This window comes from Carcharhinus amblyrhynchos, chromosome 13 (assembly GCF_965287045.1).
Source record: "Carcharhinus amblyrhynchos chromosome 13, sCarAmb.v2.hapA, whole genome shotgun sequence".
Classification (NCBI taxonomy): Eukaryota; Metazoa; Chordata; class Chondrichthyes; order Carcharhiniformes; family Carcharhinidae; genus Carcharhinus; species Carcharhinus amblyrhynchos.
This window is the reverse complement of record NC_137336.1, coordinates 7,862,210-7,882,944: the sequence shown is the minus strand read 5'-3', so window position 1 is coordinate 7,882,944 and position 20,735 is coordinate 7,862,210. Positions and strand designations below refer to the sequence as shown.

General features: G+C 46.2%; 2 protein-coding genes across 2 annotated transcripts; both read left to right on the top strand.

The window, feature by feature from the left end:
- Positions 1-7,742: 7,742 nt before the first annotated feature.
- On the top strand, positions 7,743-14,596 carry LOC145351681 (SLC35A4 upstream open reading frame protein-like). Its single transcript, XM_080201251.1, has 3 exons — positions 7,743-7,792; positions 12,714-12,812; positions 14,388-14,596. Exons 1-3 carry the CDS (start codon positions 7,778-7,780, stop codon positions 14,583-14,585), a joined length of 312 nt encoding a protein of 103 aa, XP_080057377.1. The 5' UTR covers positions 7,743-7,777; the 3' UTR covers positions 14,586-14,596.
- Positions 14,597-14,868: 272 nt separating this feature from the next.
- LOC145351679 (putative UDP-sugar transporter protein SLC35A4) lies at positions 14,869-20,481 on the top strand. Its single transcript, XM_080201250.1, has one exon. The coding sequence runs from the start codon at positions 14,874-14,876 to the stop codon at positions 15,849-15,851; it is 978 nt and encodes a 325-aa protein (XP_080057376.1). The 5' UTR covers positions 14,869-14,873; the 3' UTR covers positions 15,852-20,481.
- The last annotated feature ends 254 nt before the right edge of the window (positions 20,482-20,735 follow it).

The following is a 20,735-nucleotide window of genomic DNA, read 5'->3' as shown; positions in this document are numbered from 1 at the left end:
AGACTTCTGGATGAGTATATGGGGTTTAATGAGATTGAGGGTTATAGATAGGTCTGTAGGTTGGTAGGTGTTGATGTGATCGGCGCAACTCGTGGGCCGAAGGGCCTGTTTGTGCTGTAGTGTTCTATGTTCTATGTTCTATGTTCTACGTTCCTCTGTGTACTCCGGTTTCCACACATCCAAAGATGTGCGGGTTAGGTTGATTGGCCATGCTAAGAAATTGCCCATTAGTGTCCAGGGATGTGTAGGTTAGAGGGATTAGTGGGTATAGTGTGTAGGGATATGGGGATAGGGCCTGGGCGGGATTGTGTTCAGAGCAGACTCGATGGGCCGAAGGGCCTCTTTCTGTACTGTAGGGTCCTATGATTCTATGGTGATTTCCCTGAGCTCCACCGACTGGCTGAAAAAATTGTAGCCATGCAAGAAGTGGCTTTAAAGTGGCTGATAATTGGCCCTTTAAAGAGTTCAATTAGCGTGAGGATGGGGGGATTGTCCCAGTGTTGTCTGTCCCACTTAAAACGATGGACAGGTCAGGCAACATGCAGGACTGCAGCAGAAAGGCCAAAGGAGGATCATAGAGTCATAGAGGTTCACAGCATTGAAACAAGCCCTTTGGCCCAACTTGTCCATGCTGCCCTTTTTATTAACCACTAAGCTAATCCCAATTGCCCGCATTTTGCCCATATCCCTCTATACCCATCTTACCCATGTAACTGTCTAAACACTATTTAAAAGATAAGATATACCCAGAGAATTATGTGGGCACAGCCCCACCCCCCCCCCCCCCCCGCACCCATAACCCCTGCCAACTTACCAGTGGGGGAAACCATAAAATGCCTGCCCTCGGAGACGCAGAGTTAAGGTTTTGAGAAAGGGGTGTAGGGGGGAATATGTGAAGAACATTTTTACTCAGCGAGTGGGAATGACTCGCTGCCTATGAGGGTGGCAGATGTTGAGATGAGCAACAATTTCATTCGGAAATTGGATGGGCACTTTGAGAGGAACCAACTTGCAAGAATGTGAGGTTGAAAGCGGGCAAGGGGACTGTCCCGATTGTTCTGCAAGGAGTCATCATAGACTCGATGGGCTGAATGTGCCGCTTTCTGTGCTGTTCTGACTCCATGAGGCAATGGGTCTAACACCACTGATTAGCAATCCCTCCTTTTACAGCAGGTGGAAGCGAGGAAGAAGTTAAAATTTATTATTTTCAGAAAGATGAATCTTTGTGAAATATAATTTTGTCTCGAACTTGGAAGTTCTCACATGAGGCAGTTGATATAATTGACAGCAGATAATTACCCAGAGGAGTAGTGAACACGGAAAAGTCTCATTGAATTAACAATGTCATCTGTGCCCTTGATAATGAATCATTTTTGGTTCACAGTGAAGGCTCAGGACATTGTGTCTCTGTCTCTCCATCTTCATTGATCTCAGTCTGTCTTTCTGGTTCTTTCAGTCTCTTTCTTTGTCTATCCCTCCATCTCACTTCAAAGGGAAAAGAAATAGTGAGACATTGTTAAAGGCTGTGCGAGTAACTCACCTCCTGTCTCTCCCAAGCCTGTCCAATGTCTACAAGGCAGAAGCCAGGAGTGTGATGGAAAACTCGCCTGGATGGGTGCAGCTTCAACAACACTCAAGAAACTCGATACCATCCAGGACAAAGCAGCTCACTTGATTGGAATAACATTAATATTCTACTCCTTCCACTATCAGTGCACAGTGGCAGCCTATCATCAAACATAGGAGAGAAATGGGCTGTGATTGGGGGAGCAGTGAACACTGGTGGCTGTGAATTCGAGAGAGACAGAGAGAGATGATGGGGCATGCAGGGACCTCTACACTCTGACCGTTCCTCCAGCTCCTCTCACCAGCTTCCAGCTCTCCTCGCTTCTTGCTGAACTTCGTGTTGTCACCAGGGTGGCACAGTGTTTAGCACTGCTGCCTCACAGCGCCAGGGACCCGGGTTCGATTCCCAGCTTGGGTCACTGTGTGGAATTTGCATGTTCTCCCCATGTCTGCATGGGTTTCCTCGGGGTGCTCCTGTTTCTTCCAAAGATGTGCGAGTTAGGTTGATTGGCCATGCTAAATTGACCCTAGTGTTAGAGGGATTCACTGGATAAATATGTGGGGTTACGGGAATAGGGAGTGGGCTGGAGGCTTGATGGACCAAATGGCCTGCTTCTGCACTATAGGGATTCACAAAGACTGCTATATAAGATGAAGGTGCACAGTGTTACAGGTAATGTATTAGCATGGATAGAGAATTGGTTAACTAATAGAAAGCAAAGAGTGGGGGTCAATGGGTATTTTTCTGGTTGGCAATCAGTGACTAGTGGTGTGCCTCAGGGATCAGAGTTGGGACCGCAATTGTTTACAATTTACATAGATAATTTGGAGTTGGGGACCAAGTATAGTGTGTCAAAACTCGCAGATGACACTAAGATGGGTGGAAGAGCAAAGTGTGAAGAGGATGCTGAAAGTCTGCAAAGGGAAACAGATAATCTAAGTGAGTGGGTGAAGGTCTGGCAGATGGAATACAATGTTGGTAAATGTGAGGTCATCCATTTTGGTAGGAATAACAGCAAAATGCACTATTATTTAAATGGTGAAAAATTGCAGCATGCTGCTGTGCAGAGGGACCTGGGTGTCCTTGTGCAGGAATCTCAAGGAGTTGGTTTGCAGGTACAACAGGTAATTAAGAAGGAAAATGGAACATTGTCCTCCACTGCTAGAGGGATGGAGTTTAAAAACGACGAGATTATGTTGCCATTGTATAAGGTGCTGGTGAGACCACACCTGGAGTACTGTGTGCAAGTTCCTTACTTGAGAAAGGATATACTGGCACTGGAGTGGGTGCAGAGGAGATTCACTAGATTGATTCCGGATCAGAGGGTTGGCTCATGAAGAGAGACGGAGTCGACTGGGGCTATACTCATTAGAATTTAGAAGAGTGAGGGGAGATCTTATAGAAACATATAAGATTATGAAGGGAATAGATAAGATAGAAGGACGGAAGTTGTTTCCACTGGCGGATGAAACTAGAACTAGGGGGCATCGCCTCAAAACAAGGAGGAGCAGATTTAGGACTGAGTTGAGGAGGAACTTCTTCACACAAAGGCTGTGAATCTGTGAAATTACCTGCCCAGTGAAGCAGTTGAGGCTACCTCATTGAATGTTTTTAAGGTAAGGATAGATAAATTTTTGAACAGTAGGGGAATTAAGGGTTATGGTGAGTGGTTGGATAAGTGGAACTGAGTCCACAAAAATATCAGCCATGATCTTAGTGAATGGCGGAGCAGGTTCAAGGGGCCAGATGGCCTATTCCTGCTTGTAGTTCTTATGTTCTTATATGTTTAATGTTTTGCCAAACATTCAATTCAGTAGAGTGACAGAATAATTCAAATATCCTCACCCTCCCTGCTCCACACAAGTGGGTTGGACAAGTCCAAGCAAAAAGGACAAGGTTAGCAGAGACCTGTGAAACCACCACCTGGAAGTTCCCCTCCAAGTCACTCATCACCCTGACTCGGAAATATATCAGCTGTTCCTTTACTGCCAATGGGTCAATGTCTGGAACTCTCTCCCAAACAGCACTGTGGGTACCTGCACCACATGGTCGGCAGCAGTTCAAGAAGACAGCTCACCACCACCTTCTGAAGGACAACTAGGGATGGGCAATAAATGCTGGTCTAGCAAGTGAAGCCCATACTCCGTAAACAAATTTGAAAGAACACCGGAAACACAGACCATAAGAAATGGGGAAATGTGGAGGAATTTGGTGGGCAGCATTCTGAACAGGTCTCCCAATTATAGGCAGAAAGAAACATAGAAAATAGGAGCAGGAGGTGGCTATTCAGCCTTTCAAGCTTGTTCCACCGGTCACTATGATAATGGCTGATCATCCAACTCAATATCCTGATCCCACCTTCCCCGAATATCTTTGATCTCCTTCACCCCAAGAGCCATATCCAACTTCCTTCTTGAAAATATACAATATTATTTGTCCTCATCTCAGTCCTAAATGATTTACCCTGTATCCTTAGACTGTAACCTGGCACCATAGCAACTGTTGTTTATTTTCTTCATGCAGATGGTGACTGAGCTGCGGTATATATCCAGAACCTTCTCCTTTCTCAAAGCAACATAAAACAGTCAGTGAAAGCCGTTATGTGTAGCACAGCACTCCAGTGAAGATCAACATAAGCTCGCAAAGCTTTGACTGCCAGTTAGATACTTCACATCCTTGGGGAATCAATACCAAGTTCAAGATTTTTAGATTATAACCAGTGCTCAGGCAGCAGGTCCAGGTAATGATTTTGCTGTTGCCATTTACACCTCATCTACACCCACTTGTTGTTTCTTTATTTGTCCACTCGCTTTTGCCTTGTGACATCATCCCTTTTACCCTTTGATGTCCTACCTTCCACCCTCTCACAGACCTTCCCCCTTTCACTGCCTCTGCAGGGTACTCAAGGCTGAGATAGGCAGATTTTTAATTAGTCAGGGAATCGAGGATATTGATACAACCAGAAAGAGTACTTTCTATGGCTCATCTGTAGAAGTTGGTGGGAGTCTTAGTGGAAATGCCAAATTTCCTTAGTCTTTAGTGTCACAAGTAAGCTCACATTAACACTGCAATGAAGTTACTGTGAAAATCCCCAAGTCACCGCTTTCTGGTACCTGTTCGGATACACTAAGGGAGAATTTAGTATGGCCAATGCACCTAACCAGCATGTCTTTCGGACCATGGGAGGAAACCTGAGCACCGGAGGAAACCCACACAGACACGGAGGGAACATGCAGTCTCCGCGCAGACAGTGGCCCAAGCCGGGAATCGATCCCATGTCCCTGGAGCTGTGAGGTAGCAGTGCTAACCACTGTGCCACTAAATCTTCTGAGAATGTAGAGGCGTTGGTGAGCTCCCTTAACTATAGCGTCGGATGGGGGGACCAGAACAGGTTGTTGGTGATCTGGACACCTAGGGAAGAAGATGGGTGTCGAGAAAAGGGAGAGTGTGGACTGGTCCCACTAATGGGTTCCCTCAGGTGGATACCAGCTGTGGAGGTACCTCAGGGAGCTGTAGACCTGTACAAAACAAATCCCGATGGAAAAGCACTGTAAAGAGAGTATCTAGGCAGCACATTCAAACACAAACCCCAGTCCTCAGACACTGTTTCAAATTTTATTTCAGCCTGACATTTCATCCGGCCTTGGATTGAAGTTGTAGCTAGAACATAGAGGGCGTTTGACCAATCAGTCCACCCACCAACTGTAAGAATAGATAGAAATTGGCTTTCAGTTGGGCCCTCAATGGTCTAAATTGCCTCGTTGATTGTTGGCAAGCACGCTTCCAATTCTCGCTTGCAAGCACAAGTTCTGTGCCTTTCTCGAACTTTTGTATGGTATGTTCAGGTTTTTTTCCTCCTCAGCCTGAGGTCTCCTTGCCCTTTATGTTGGGTGTTTTAGACCTCCTTCCCAGGTTTGCATTCTTTACATTCTTGGAGTTTAAAATATGAATGTGAGTTTAATCAGTATTCTGTAAACTGTGTGTGCCTTTATATGCCCTGATTGTGATCAGAACTCCCTGCTCACCTGACGAAGGAACAGTGTTCCGAAAGCTAGTGGCGTTTACTACCAAATAAACCGGTTGGACTTTAACCTGGTGTTGTAAGACTTCTTACTGTGTTTACCCCAGTCCAATGCCGGCATCTCCACATCAGAGCAATTAAAACCAGGGCTGTGTGTTGGAGAGAAAATCATAGTAGGTCAGAGAAATTTTATATAATTGGGGATTTCAAATCAAACCACTGGCACAGTGGCACCATGGTAGCACAGTGGTTAGCACTGCTGCCCTATAGCACCAGGGACTTGGGTTCAATTCTGGCCACAGGTCACTGTCTGTATACAGTTTGCACGTTCTCCCCCTGTCTCTGTGGGTGTCTTCTGGGTGCTCCGGTTTCCTCCCATTATAATGGAAGGTGGGAACATTTGATTTGAGAATTATGTAACTGATCAATCCATGCATTGTAGCCTCAGACTGAGTGATATTGGAATACTCAAAGCTTTCTCTTGTAGTGGGGCCTTGGACAAACTCAATATTCGTTCTCTCATTGGCTGTTAGTTAATAAAGGTACTGGCTTTCATGGGTCTTTGTATTGGCTGAGGTTTTGGCAATACCTAACCTCCAGAAAACCCTGCAACAGTGCGCAAGAGGCCAGAGTTGTGTAGAGATTTAAGATCATTGAGTGACTGGAGGGGGTGACAGAGATAAGGAAGCGGACCATGGAGAGATAGGATGTCTCTGGGACGGGACGGGTTTTAAAAGTATTCTGGGACAGAGAGATCTGGCGGTTGATGTGAGAGATATGGGATCCTGAGCTTCATAAATAGAGGTATTGCATCCAACAGAGAAGTTATACTGAACCTTTGTAAAGCTCTGATTAAGCCGCAATCAGAATATTGTGTCCACCTTGGGTGACTATCTGTGTGGAGTCTGCCTGTTCTCCCCGTGTCTGCGTGGATTTCCTCTGGGTGCTCTGGTTTCCTCCCACATTCCGAAAGATGTGCTGGTTAGATGCATTGGCCATGCTAAATTGTCCCTTTGTGTACCTGAACAGGCGCCGGAATTTTCACAGTAACTTATTTCATTGCAGTGTTAATGTAAGCCGACTGGTGACACTAATACATAAACTTAATCTTAAATTTAATTCTGGATGTGGGGGTCCTTGAGAGGGTGCAGAGATTTACCAAAATGGGTCTAAGTATGAAGGTTTTAGCACAAGGTTTGGTTGGAGAAGCTGGGGTAGTTCTCCCTGGATCAAAGGAGATTGAGAGATTTGATCGAAGTGTACAAGATAATGACAGCATCGATAAGGTAGACAAAGAAAAGCTGTTTCCATTAGCTGAAGATAAAAGACTGGGGGGCACAAATTTAAAGTTTTGGGAAAGAGATGCAAGGAAGAAAGCAGTGAGTGGAAGGACCTGGAACTCATTACCCACAAGGATGGAAGTAGAGATAATGAATAATTTCCAAAGGATATTGACTGGGCTACAGAGAGAGAGGGGAAATTAAATAAAAACAGAAAATGCTGGAAAAACTCAGCAGGTCTGTCAGCATCTGTGGAAAGAGAAACAGAGTTAATGTTTCGAGTCCAAATGACTCTTCCTCAGAGCTGAAGATGCATCATATGGACTTGAGACGTTAACTTTGTTCCTCCCTCCACAGATACTGCATTTTCCAGAATTTTCCTATTTTATTTCAGATTTCCAGCATCTGTAGTATTTTGCTTTTTATTTCAAAGAGGGAATGGGACTGACAGTATTGCTCCTTGCAGAACCAGCATAGAACCACAGATATATTACCTGCCGGAAGGAAGACAAATTGGCCCATTGTCTCTCAGTAGCTCTCCAAATAGCATTATGACATATGCCTTTTCCCTCTACCCCTGCACATTGTTTCCATTTAAATAACTATCTAATGCCCTCTTAAATGCCTTGATTAAACCTGTCTCCACCACACTTTCAGCCAGTGTATTCCAGACGGCAACCACTCTTTGTGTCAAGAAGCTTTTTACTGCTATCACATTCAGCCAAGGGGCTGAATGGCCTCACTCAGGGCTGAGTGCAGGGGAACTGCAGCTGCGCCCCCCAGCGGCAGCATGGCTGTCCGAGCGGCTGTTGGATACGGCGCATGCGCAACTGGCCGGATGGTAACGGAGGAGTGCGCAGGCGCAGTGGGCGAAGAGCGGCGAGGGGAGAGTGCGCAGGCGCGGCTAAGATGGCGGACGACAAGGTCAGTGTGAGGCTGAGGGAGGCGGGTAGGGATCGGGGCCGGAGGGTCAGAGTCCCACACCCTGCTGTGGGGGGACAAACATTTACAATTGGTGGAAAGTAAATGGTTTGTCCGTGAGGACCAGCTGGGCCCGGTTACAGCAGTGGGTGAGTGAGTGGGTGGGATGCGGCAGAGGGGGAGAGGGTGAGGGAAAGGGTGGGAGAGGGCAAGGGTGGGGCAGAGGGGGGGAGGGGGCAAGGGTGGGGCAGAGGGGGCAAGGGTGGGGCAGAGGGGGGGAGGGGGCAAGGGTGGGGCAGAGGGGGGGAGGGGGCAAGGGTGGGGCAGAGGGGGGGAGGGGGCAAGGGTGGGGCAGAGGGGGGGAGGGGGCAAGGGTGGGGCAGAGGGGGCAAGGGTGGGGCAGAGGGGGAGGGGGCAAGGGTGGGGCAGAGGGGGCAAGGGTGGGGCAGGGGGGGGAGGGGGCAAGGGTGGGGCAGAGAGGGGGAGGGGGCAAGGGTGGGGCAGAGGGGGGGAGGGGGCAAGGGTGGGGCAGAGAGGGGGAGGGGGCAAGGGTGGGGCAGAGGGGGGGAGGGGGCAAGGGTGGGGCAGAGAAGGGATGGAAATGAGGTAGGGAATGAGCTGCCTTCAATCTCAACTGCAGTCAATGAATCTGAATTCCACAACTCTGTTTAAAGAGGTTTTTCTGTAACAGTCTATTCTGTTTAGTCTCATTTTGGATTGTTGGAAATCATTGGACTCCTTCTGCACTGTAGGGATTCTTTCAGCCTATTGAGTTTGCACTGCCAATAATCCCACCCAGCCCTTTTTAAGTTTATTGTCAGAAATAGGGTTACATTACACTGCAATGAAGTTACTATGAAAATCCCCCAGTCGTCACACTGCCTGTTCGGGTACACTGAGGGAGAATTTAGCATAGCCGGTGCACCTAACCAGTATGTCTTTCACACTTTGGGAGGAACCCATGCAGACCGTCTTGAACCTTTGTGGGTAAATCCACTATGCTGATCGGGCGAAAGTTCAAGAATTTTGATCAATGATGAAAGGAAGAATGATGAAAGTTAAAATGTTTTCAAATTGATACGCTGTGCGTGATTCAGAAGGGAGAACTTGCAGGTGGGGGTGTTCCCACACATCTGCAGTTCTTGTCCGTCTTAAGTGGTGACGATTGCAGGTTTTGAAGGTGCTATTGAAGCAGCCTTGGCAAGTTGAGAGGAAACTGGAGCACCCAGAGAAAACCCACACAGACGTGGGGAGAACGTGCAAACTCGACACAAAGTGACCCAAGCCGGGACAGCAGTGCTAACCATTGTTCTACTATGCTGCCCTAACCCTGTAACTCCACATATTTACCCTTCTAATTCCTCTGACACCAAGGGTCAATTTAGTATGGCCAGTTCACATAACCGACACATCTTTGGACTGTGGGAAGAAACTGGAGCATCCAGAGGAAACCCATGCAGACACAGGGAGAATATACATAAGAACATATGGAGAGGTTTGACATGATCAGGAATAGTCAGCATGGATTTGTCAAGGGCAGGTCGTGCCTTACAAGCCTAGTTGAGTTCTTCGATAATGTGACTGAACACATTGACGAAGGAAGTGCCGTGGACGTAGTGTACATGGACTTCAGCAAGGCGTTTGATAAGGTCCCCCATGCAAGACTTCTTGAGAAGGTGAGAGGCCATGGGATCCAAAGGCCTTTGGCCTTGTGGATCCAGAACTGGCTTGCCTGCAGAAGGCAGAGAGTGGTTGTGGATGGGGCTTTTTCTGAATGGAGGTCAGTCACCAGCGGAGTGCCTCAAGGATCTGTTCTGGGACCCTTGTTGTTTGTCATTTTCATAAATGACCTGGATGAGGAAGTGGAGGGATGGGTAAGTAAGTTCGCTGATGACACGAAGGTTGGTCGTGTTGTGGATGGTCTGGAAGGATGGCAAAAGTTGCAGCAGGACATAGATAGGATGCAGGACTGGGCGGAGAAGTGGCAGATGGACTTCAACGCAGATAAATGTGTAGTCGTCCATTTTGGCAGAACCAACGGGATGAACGAGTACACTATCAAGGGCAGAAGTCTGAGTAGTGTTGAAGAGCAGAAGGATCTTGGGGTCCGGGTCCACAGGACTCTTAAATCGGCCTCGCAGGTGGAGGAGGTGGTCAAGAAGGCGTATGGTGTACTGGCCTTCATTAATCGAGGGATTGAGTTTAGGAGTCGGGTGGTAATGCTGCAACTTTATAAGACCCTTGTCAGGCCTCATTTAGAGTATTGTGCGCAGTTCTGGTCGCCTCACTATAGGAAAGATGTAGAAGCTATTGAGAGGGTACAGAGGAGATTTACAAGGATGTTGCCTGGACTGGGAGGTATGCCTTATGAAGTTAGGTTGAGGAAGCTGGGACTCTTTTCCCTGGAGAGACGAAGGTTGAGAGGCGACCTGATAGAAGTTTACAAAATGTTGAGAGGAATAGATAGGGTGGACTCTCAGAGGCTATTTCCCCAGGTTGAAGTGGTTGCTACGAGAGGACACAGATTTAAGGTGCGGGGAGGGAAGTTCAGAAGTGATGTTAGGGGTAAGTTTTTCACTCAGAGGGTGGTGAGTGAATGGAATCGGCTGCCGTCAGTGGTGGTGGAGGCGAACTTGCTGGGGTCTTTTAAAAGACTTCTGGATGAGTATATGGGGTTTAATGAGATTGAGGGTTATAGATAGGTCTGTAGGTTGGTAGGTGTTGATGTGATCGGCACAACTCGTGGGCCGAAGGGCCTGTTTGTGCTGTAGTGTTCTATGTTCTATGTTCTAACATAAGAAATAGGAGCAGGAGTAGGCCATCTAGCCCTTCGAGTCTGCCCCGCCATTCAATAAGATCATGGCTGATCTGTCGTGGCTCAGTTCCACTTTCCCGCCCTCTCCCCATAACCCTTAATCCCCTCTCTTATCAAGAACCCATCAACCCGCTTCTTAAAAATATTTAGCGAGGCAGCCTCCACCACTTCAACGGGCAGAGAATTCCAGAGATTCACCACCCTTTGAGTGAAGAAGTTCCTCCTCAACTCCGTTCTAAACCGCCTCCCCTTTATCTTGAGGCTGTGCCCCCTGGTCCTACTGTCTTTTTTGAGCGGGAAGAGTCTCTCCACCTCTATCCTATCCATCCCATTCATCATCTTATACGTCTCAACGAGGTCTCCCCTCATTCTTCTAAACTCTAACGAGTACAAGCCTAGTTTATTCAGCCTCTCCTCATAGCTCAACCCCCTCAACTCCGGTATCAGCCTAGTAAACCTCCTCTGCACTCCCTCCAAGGCCAAAATATCCTTGCGCAGGTGCAGCGCCCAAAACTGCACACAGTACTCCAGCTGCGGCCTCACCAATGCCCTATACAGCTGCAGCAAGACCTCCCTACTTTTGTATTCAATCCCCCTCGCTATGAAGGCCAGCATCCCATTCGCCTTCCTGACCACCTGCTGCACCTGCAAGCTGGGTTTTTGCGACTCATGCACAAGGACCCCGAGGTCCCTCTGCACCGTCGCCTGCTGCAGTTTTTTACCCCGTAAGTAATAGTCCTTCCTACCATTCTTCCTACCAAAGTGGACCACCTCACACTTGCCAACATTAAATTCCATTTGCCATTTCCTGGCCCATTCGCCCAGCCTATCTAGATCCTTCTGCAGACTCTCCACACCCTCCGCACAATTTGCTTTTCCCCCAATCTTGGTGTCATCAGCAAATTTCGACACCCTACACTCGGTTCCCTCCTCCAGATCATCTATATAAATACAAACTCCACACAAGCAGTCACCCAAATTGATCTGCCTCTGTCCACCCTGTCCCATCCTTTTATATACATTTTGATTTGATTTATTATTGCTACGTGTTAGCATAGTGAAAAGTATTGTTTCTTGCAAGCTATTACAGACAAAGCATACTGTTCATAGAGAAGGAAAGAGTGCAGAATGTAGTGTTACAGTCAGAGCTAGAGTGTAGAGAAGATCAACTTAGTGTGAGGTAGGTCCATTCAAAAATCTGACAGCAGCAGGGAAGAAGCTGTTCTTGAGTCGGTTGGTGCGAGACCTCAGATTTTGTGCATTCTGACAGACAACACTCAATTGGCATCAAAAGGCTGTTGGTTAATTTCACAAACCCGGCCATCATTTGTTGCTCATCCCTCATTGGCCTTGAACTAAGTGTCTTGCTTGACCATTCCAGAGAGGCAGTTAAAAAAAAAAAGAGTCATGCAGAGGGGATGGGACAGCTGGAGCAGAGCGGAGGTTATTGTTTGTTACAGGGAGGTAAGGAGGGCAGATTTCCTTTCCTAAAGAATTTTTTAAAAAATTATTCCATTCTCAGAGTACAAAGCTGATATGGTGAGTGGACGGGGAAGCCACTAATTCATCTCCTTGCTCCAAAACCAATTCAAATTGAATCCAATTCATGGTCTCTACAAAACAGACGTATCAGACCCAAGATGACAAGAACAGGCATCACACCTGATCTTGGGCTTGATCCTGCTCTTGATCTCAGTCAGAAGGAGCCAGATAGGTATTTACAGACAATGATAGTTGTCATGGTTACCCTTACTGAGACTAGCTTTATATAAAGCAGATTTGTTAATTGAATTGAAATTCCACCAGCTGCCATGGTGGGATTTGAACACTCGACTCCACAGCATTAACCTGGACCTCTGGATTACTCATCTGGTGTTGACTCAATTTCTACTGCTGTAAGTCCCTGCCTTCTACTGTATGCTCTGTGTAACATCCACAAATAGCAGGAGCAGATAGTGCTGCTTGAAGTCCAAGTTTTGTACCCCCCTCCACACGCGTACACACAACCCCACCCCTCCTTCTCTGGACACTTAGAATTGGTTGTTGCTTGTTGTCATTTGCATTCTTGTTGAGTCTCTTTGGGATAATGTTGAGATATTCTTGCTTCAGGACACAGTGGGGAAGCTGAAGGATCTGGCACAGTTGAAGGGTCAACTGGAGAGCATCCAGCGGAGGGTGGAGGAGGAGGTCCAGATGGGATTGCCCAATGTGAGTATTAAACCAACTGCAGTGAAGTGAAATATATGCTGCCAATGCTGGAAATCAGAAACGATGACAGGAAATGCTGGAACATCTCAGCAGGCCTAGCAGCGCTTCTGGAGAGAGAAACAGAGTTAAATGTTTCAAATCCATATATATCTCTTCAGCGTTAGAGAGAAATGTGTTGGATTATAAACTGTCTAAGAGGGGATGGGGCAGCTGGAGCAGAGTGGAGGTCAGTGATTGGTAGGGAGCTTGGAGATACTTCAAGGATGTGTGGGACATGAGAAGTGTTATTGACAGTGTGAAGGACTAAAGGTGCTACAGTGGCCTAAAGGTACGAGAGCAATGTGTTAACAGGTGAATAAAGATCAGTGCTCAGTGAAAACAAAACTTAAGTTGATGTGACAGGTGGCTGGTGGGGTGCGGGGGGTGGGAATGGTGTTGGGGCAAAACAAAAACTTGGATTAAAACAGGGATCAAGATGGAGGAAGTGAAGTAAAAATGCTTTCGGCCTCGTGAACATCACAGGTGACATGGTGACACAGTGTTTAGCACTGCTGCCTCACAACACCAGGGACTTGGGTTCAATACTGGCATCAGGTGACCCCGTGCCTGCGTGGGTTTCCTCCAGGTGCTCCGGTTCCCTCCCACTGTCCAGAGGTACGTTGGTTAGAGTGATTGGCCATGCTAATTTGTCCCTTTGTGTTAGGGGGACTAGTAGAGTAAATACATGGGGTTATGGGAATAGGGCCTGGATGGGATTGTTGTCGGTCGATGCAGGCTCAATGGGCAGAATGGTGTTGTGAGACGTCCTATTGAGCCCAGTCCAATGTCAGCATCTCCACATCATCACATAGAAAAGAATCGAGGAAGTGGAGAGCAGATTGACCCTAACAGTAACTTCGATTATGAGGAGAGACTGGAGAAGCTGGGGTCATGAGGAGAGACTGGAGAAGCTGGGGTCATGAGGAGAGACTGGAGAAGCTGGGGTCATGAGGAGAGACTGGCGAAGCTGGGGTCATGAGGAGAGACTGGCGAAGCTGGGTGGTTCGCCTTTGTACAGAGAAAATTTAAGGAGACGTTCTGTAAAGATGTTCGAAATCAGGAATGGCTTTGACAGAGTAACTGAGGAGAAAGTGTTTCCAGTGGCAGAAGTGTCAGGAGCCAGGGGAGCACAGAGGTTGTAGGACAGGAGGAGGGTGAGCACCTCGGAGGTGTTTGTAAACGAGATTGAAATTTTTAAATTGAGGCATTGGAGGAGTCAATGTAGTTCAGCAAGATGGGTGATGTGTGAATGGAATTTAGTGAGAACTGGGACATGGACAGCGGCTTTTTGCATTGAGAATTAGTTTACAGCAAGGAGAGAATTGGAATAGTCGATCCAGAAGTGATAAAGAGGATGGATGAGGGTGTCAGCAGCAGCTAAACCAAGACAAGGGAAGAGGTGGGTGATGTTACACTGATGGATGTCAGTGTTCTCAGTGGTGGAGCAGACGTAGAGTCAGAAGCTCAACTCAGGGCCAAGTACAAGAGCAGACTTTGGCACGCCACAAAATCTGACTGAATTTGTTCTTATTCCAGGGTGGCTCCCTCTTGGCTTCTCCATTCCTGAAGGGATTCCTGGCAGGGTACATTGTGGCAAAGCTGCGAGCCTCAGCGGTTCTAGGTGTGCTTGTGGGGACAGTCACTGGGATCTACGCAGCCCAAAACTATAACATCCCCAATGTCGAAAACGCTGTCAAAGAGTACCTGAACTCGCTGAAGAAAGGACCAAAATAAGGGACATCTCCCCGCTGCTGAACTGGGAGCTGGTGGACTCTTTCCCCAAGTATCAGGGACAGGGAAATTGCAGGACAATCAAACACCAACTTGGAACACAATTGACCATTGATATTATTGGTGTAAATGACTTACTAAAGCTTGACTGGCTGTAGCTTGAAGCTCTCAGTGAACCTGATTCTGCTCATCTGTCCGCCCACATTGCCTCTTTCCTGACCCTGCACTTAATCCGTCTACACTTCTTTTGCTTAACTGAACTTAGCTTTGGTGAGTTGCTTCAGAAACGCAATGGATGCTGTGGAAGATTCTGGTACTTTTGGTTTGTCTCCTGCAAAGGCTCAAATGAAGGGCCGGTTGGGCTGGGGGCTGGTGCTGCTGCTCTCTGTCCTTGCTTACGGCTCGCATGCCCCCTTGATCGGTCTGTGCAAGGTGGATGGGAAGGTACCATTCAGCTCCTCCTCTGTCGTGGTTCTGGTTGAGCTACTAAAACTCTGCGTATCTTCTGTGTTACTCCTAACACACGACCGCAGTTCATTTGCCAGCAGGGGCACCATCACTGTGCGCTCTGTCCTCCCATTCACTTTGCCCGCTTCCCTTTACGCCATCAACAACAACCTGGCTGTCCATATACAGCACCACATGGACCCCGTGACCTTCCAGGTGCTGGGCAACCTCAAGATTGCTGCCACTGCCACTTTCTACAGCCTCCTCCTGCGCAAGCGGCTGCCCATGCTCAAATGGCTGGCCCTCTTTCTGCTGATGGTAGCTGGGGCATGCCACGCCGGTGCTCTGCGCGGCCATCCTGAGGGAGTGGAGCCAGCAGTGCACACCCATCTGTACATCACACCATGGGGAGCAGTTGCCATCACGGCTTACTGCTCGATATCTGGTCTCTCTGCTGTGTACACCGAGCGGGTTTTGAAATCACAGCAGCTATCCCTCAACCTGCAGAACCTGTTCCTGTACACGTTTGGGGTTGCGGTTAATGCCACCATGCATATGGCCAGCTCCTCTGTTAGCAGCTTCTTTGAGGGATACTCCATATGGGTGCTTCTGATAATCGCCACCCAGGCTCTGAACGGGTTGCTGATGTCTGTCGTCATGAAGTATAACAACAACATCACCAGACTATTCATAATTTCCTGCTCCATGTTGGTTAATGTAACCCTCTCTGTCCTTTTGTTTAACTTGCAGCTCACCCCTTTATTCTACATAGCAATGGGGCTGCTCTGCATCGCTATTCATCTCTACTATCGAGTGAGGTAACCCTGACTGATAGGATCACAGTGTTTATTTGGGTTCAGATTATTTCCTGCCTACCTCACCACCCTATTTGTTTTGATGCTTTATGGAATACACTCTGTGTTAGGTTCTCTGACTCCAACTACATTCAGTCTACCTCACCTCCTGGGAGGTCCTCTGTTAGTGTCACTACAGGAAGAAGGGAAATAACAGGGCAGTTGCTTATAAGAATGGACTGATGTGCCCTGTAACGTCTTAAACTGAACGCCGTAGAGGATACGTGTTGGGGAACTTTGAAACCCAACCCAACCAAGCTATATTATTACTGCTATTCTTCAAATTCTTACTCCTGTAGCTTTGGCCACAACTTCATGATTTCCTTCATCTTTCTCCCACTTTCTGCTGCCAGGGTTGGCCTGAGTCTCTGGAAGTCATAAAGATTAATCTCCAAAATACTGTTGAAAGATTCCAGGTGACAGAATCCCAAAGCACTGGACATCACTAAGGTAAGCGGGAATTGCCAACTCAGTTTTACATTACTCGGGAGGTTTCACTATGGCATCCCATCTCCAGCCACTCCCCATCCGCCATTGGCCACCCATTCACACAAAGCCCTGCCTTCCACCACCGATTGAGAAGTCAAGAATTTAATCTCCTAAGACAGTGTGGCAGTCTACCAAAAAAAAATATTGTGGGTGATCTTTAAATTAAAACCTTCACCAACTTCATTTTCTTTGAATGACTTCTTTTGCTTAGTCCCAAGAACCATCCAGTCAGGTGACAAGGGATCTGTTTGCTTGGTGAACGGTAGGGCTTCATGAAGATGGATGGACATTGGTGGGTGAGAAATGGTTAACGAGAGGACGTGATGTAACCTCCAGGGTAAGGTACAACTGGAGATGCCCACTCCTGAGTACTATGTTGGTGATGTCCAGAATTTGGAACTTACAGCAGTATTTTGGATAATTTAAGGATCTTTCGCGGTGTTCTTTACTGCTTCTGGTAAGATTGACATAACCATGCAATTGGCTAAAAGAGGAGGGAATGTCTGGTTACTTTACCAATGAGCCCATTTCTCAAGATGACCCCCAGGCGAACATTAGTCCAGATGGGCGTTTGGTCTTGAGGTGTTCTCATGATTCATTTCCTAACTAATGCTGAAATCTTCCTGTGGCAAATACCTACTGGACATTCCCTTGTATCTCTCACCAACTATCAGAGGGATGCTTGCACCCATGAATCCATTGTCCTTCAAGATAGAAGTCAAGAAACTTAACCGGTTGTTCTCTTTTATTTTTAAGGTGCTAACTGGCTTGGGCATTTTCAGGCAGTTTTTTTTAATAATAGCAAGAGATTATTTCAAGGTGCAACCCTCTGTTAATGTCATTGTTGATCACAGATGCTGACACCATATGTGGGATTTCATGACCTCGCTCAGGCGAGGCTTGTAAAAGCTTGCTCAAGGCAAACCGAGAAATTCTGTTCCGTGAGCCTCGCCTGCCCTGATTCCGGGTGGGTGAGACAGCAAAACTACATCCCATGAGTTCTGAACTGTGACACTTCAAAATTTAAGTGCATCTGAAGTGATCTCGCCATGTTTACACGTTATGGATGAACTTGCTCAGAGATTCCTTGATTCATCATGTACTGGCTCAATATTACCATTTATAAGTATGCAAATGCTGTGCATATAAGAATATCACATTGTATTAGCAAGCATTAGAAATATAGAGGAAATATAGGTTTCTTTTCCAAAATAGAAAATCATTCTTTTAAAAGCTATTTCAATGTTCAGGGTTAAATACCTGCTTTATCCCACTAATGGCTATTGTGGCAGCTGCTTTAACTTTCGAAAGGCAGCAGCACAGGCTGTTGAGGCCCTTTTAAAGGCTGTAGCAGTGACTTCATATGCCAAAAACGCAATAATATACATGTATCAATGCATGCCATATACCTAATTTTCTCGTGCTGAAAAGTTAGAATTGTAAGTCGCTGAAGTGGTGCGTTGAATTGAGACACACCCTTTCGCGTTAGGCTTGTTCCATTCAAATGCTGCTCACGGTGCAGCGATGGGGTACCTCCTCTTGTCTGATCAGTTGAAAAGATTCTGCGCTTCCCAGAGAAACCCTTCAAAGTGGCGAGCTTCCAGTGGCAGGTGTTGCTCTTGGAATAAGCTGCGGGACCGTATCTGTGGGAGGAATTCACAGCTATGCCTTCCTGAAGCAAGTGGTGGGGCTGAGAAAGACTGACTTCTCATCTAATCAAAGAATACAGGACTGGGGAATATGGGTGACCAAAGCTGAAAACCATTGCATTTCTCACTCTGTGCCTTTCCTCCAGAATTCACTGAAACAAGTACTAGGGTACTTTTTTTAATGTTGTGGCTTTTTTTTTTAAACATTTGATATGGATTTATTGAACACCGGTTTCAAGTTTTTCATAAACTTTGCAGCTTTTAAAATTTTGTTTACAGTCCAGTTATTGTAGGAACTGGCGTTTATAGTCCAGCTGTTGAATTCTAAACTGGGGAATGTGTTTAGATTAATTGAAAGAGTTTCTCTTTCCTTTTTAATATTCAACTCTTTTCTCCAAAACTGTTATGCTCGAGAGGACAGATATTTGGGTACTGACAGAAACAAAAGTTTTATTGGGAATCATAACCTGAAAGGTTAGCTCCTTTGACGCTCATTGAGATAACCATATGAATTAATATCAATACGTGTGTTTAATTAAATTACTTCCACCTTGCATTTCCTGAATCCTAGTTCAGAAATGTCCCAGAGAACAACCAGAGAAGCTAGTGAAACTGCTAAGAGCTATCGGTGAATGGGAGGATGAATAAGATTGCCCCATCCCACAAGCCTTAATTGAGTACCATTATTATAAAGTCATAGAGGTTTACAGCATAATGTACAGTGTCAATGCATGCCATGTACCTAATTTTCTTGTGCTGAAAAGTTAGAATTGTAAGTCGCTGAGGTGGTGCGTTGAATTGAGACACGCCCTTTCGCGTTAGGGTTGTTCCATTCAAATGCTGCTCACGGTGCAGCGATGGGGCGCCTCCTCTTGTCTGATCTTCGGCCCAACTTGTCCACGTTGCCCTGTTTTTTAAACCACTAAACCAGCCTCAATTGCCTGCATTTGGCCTATATCCTTCAATACCCATCTTACTCATGTAACTATCTAAATGATTTTTAAAAGGCAAAATTGTATCTGCCTCTACTACTATCTGTGGCAGCTCGTTCTAGACACTTATCACCCTCTCTGTGAAAAAATTGTCCCTCTGGACCCTTTTGTATCTCTCCCTCTCACCTTAAACCTGTGCCCTCTAGTTTTTAAACCCCTGTACCGTTGGGAAAAGACATTGACTAGCTGATCTCTGCCCCTCATTATTTTATAGACCTCTGTAAGATCACCCCTAAGCCTGCACGCTCAAGGGGAAAAACATCCCAGTCTATCCAGCCTCTCCTTATGGCTCAAACCATCAAATCCCGGTTTGCATCCCAGTAAATCTTTTCTGCACTCTAGTTTAATAACATCCTTTTTATAAATAGGCTAACCGTTCTAGATGAGCATGTTGGATAAATTCACACCTTGTCATCAATCCAACTGGTTTGAGTGCGGAAAGTAGCAAATTAGCTTCACAACCTAAGCTAATTGTTTTAACAATATGCTCTTTACAACACTGGCTTTCCGTGGCTGTACTGGCCCAGAATTTTCTGATGTCCTGTACCAGTGCAATGGAGTACTGATGATTTAGAAGATGGAGGGAGTTTGGTTCTAACTGACCTGTGTTTTTGCTACATCTGAATTTCCTCTGTTCGGAACCGTGCCAAATTACCCTGCTTATTAAAATAGCCCCATGCGCGGATACAAAGAATTTCCTGAATTTCGGCTGGTTCTCAATGGACTGTAAATTTACATTTTAAACATTTGGGTTCATTTTCTCCAGTCTTTTAAATGCTTTTTCCTTAGCGATCTTTAATAAATTTTGTATCCAATGATGTCTGAATGACCTACTTTACGGCAATGTACGTCTTTTGATTTTTAACACTCCCCTCCATTTGTTTTATCTTTTGGCTAATACGAGTGAGATACTTGGGAACTGACACTGTGTCTCGCTGACTGGAAAATTGATGCAAATTCCTGTGCAGTTTGTCAGTTACATTGCTTCAGGGAATACTTTGTTGTTCAGTGACTAAATTGTTTTGGCTCTGAAATCAGCACAATCTCTGATTTATAAAACACACTCCCCACCTCCATCACCTAATTCACAGCAACCACCCGATTATATAGTAGAAGTCAGTCAGGAAAAGTTATTAGGGTCTAGTGTTCAGCTGTTAGATATCTGGGTGCCTTTTTTGACCATAATTTATTGCCCGGTTACTTTAATTTAGCAATTTGAAAAAAGAACAGAACAAGATGAACTTTGCAAATACAGGCTGTCTTGCAGTGAATTCTCAAACTTTTTGTATTCAGATTTTCAGTGACAGCGGGCAAGTTTCCTTTTTCTAAGAGGAAAATGCATTGGACTGTTTTCTAATTTTTAGAAATAAATGTAACTCTGGAATTCTGGAAAAGTCTCTGCTATCACCACAATGTATACATAATCACTAAGTTATGTTAAACCCTATTAAAGATATTTTATGAAGCTATTTCTGAAGATTTGTTCCAGTGTTATTTACGTAGTGATTCTTGGACCTAGTCAGAGGACATCTGAGAGGCTCGTGGATTTGATCATCATAGGTTGGCTTCAACATAGAGGCCATTTGGCCCATCATAACTGTGCCGGCTCCCCGCAAGGGCAACTCAGTGGGGTACCACTCTTTGCCCCTTAGCCCTGAAAATATTTCCTTTTAAATGCCACAACTGAGTCTGCCTCCACTGCATGCTCAGGCAGTGCATTCT

What these genes read in the sequence shown, in the direction of transcription:
- LOC145351681 (XM_080201251.1), top strand. An exon ending in TCCAGATGGGATTGCCCAAT is followed by an intron (nt 12,813 to 14,387) that starts GTGAGTATTAAA and finishes TTCTTATTCCAG; the next exon opens with GGTGGCTCCCTCTTGGCTTC.
- LOC145351679 (XM_080201250.1), top strand. Translation starts at nt 14,874, where the DNA reads ATGGATGCTGTGGAAGATTCTGGTACTTTTGGTTTGTCTCCTGCAAAG.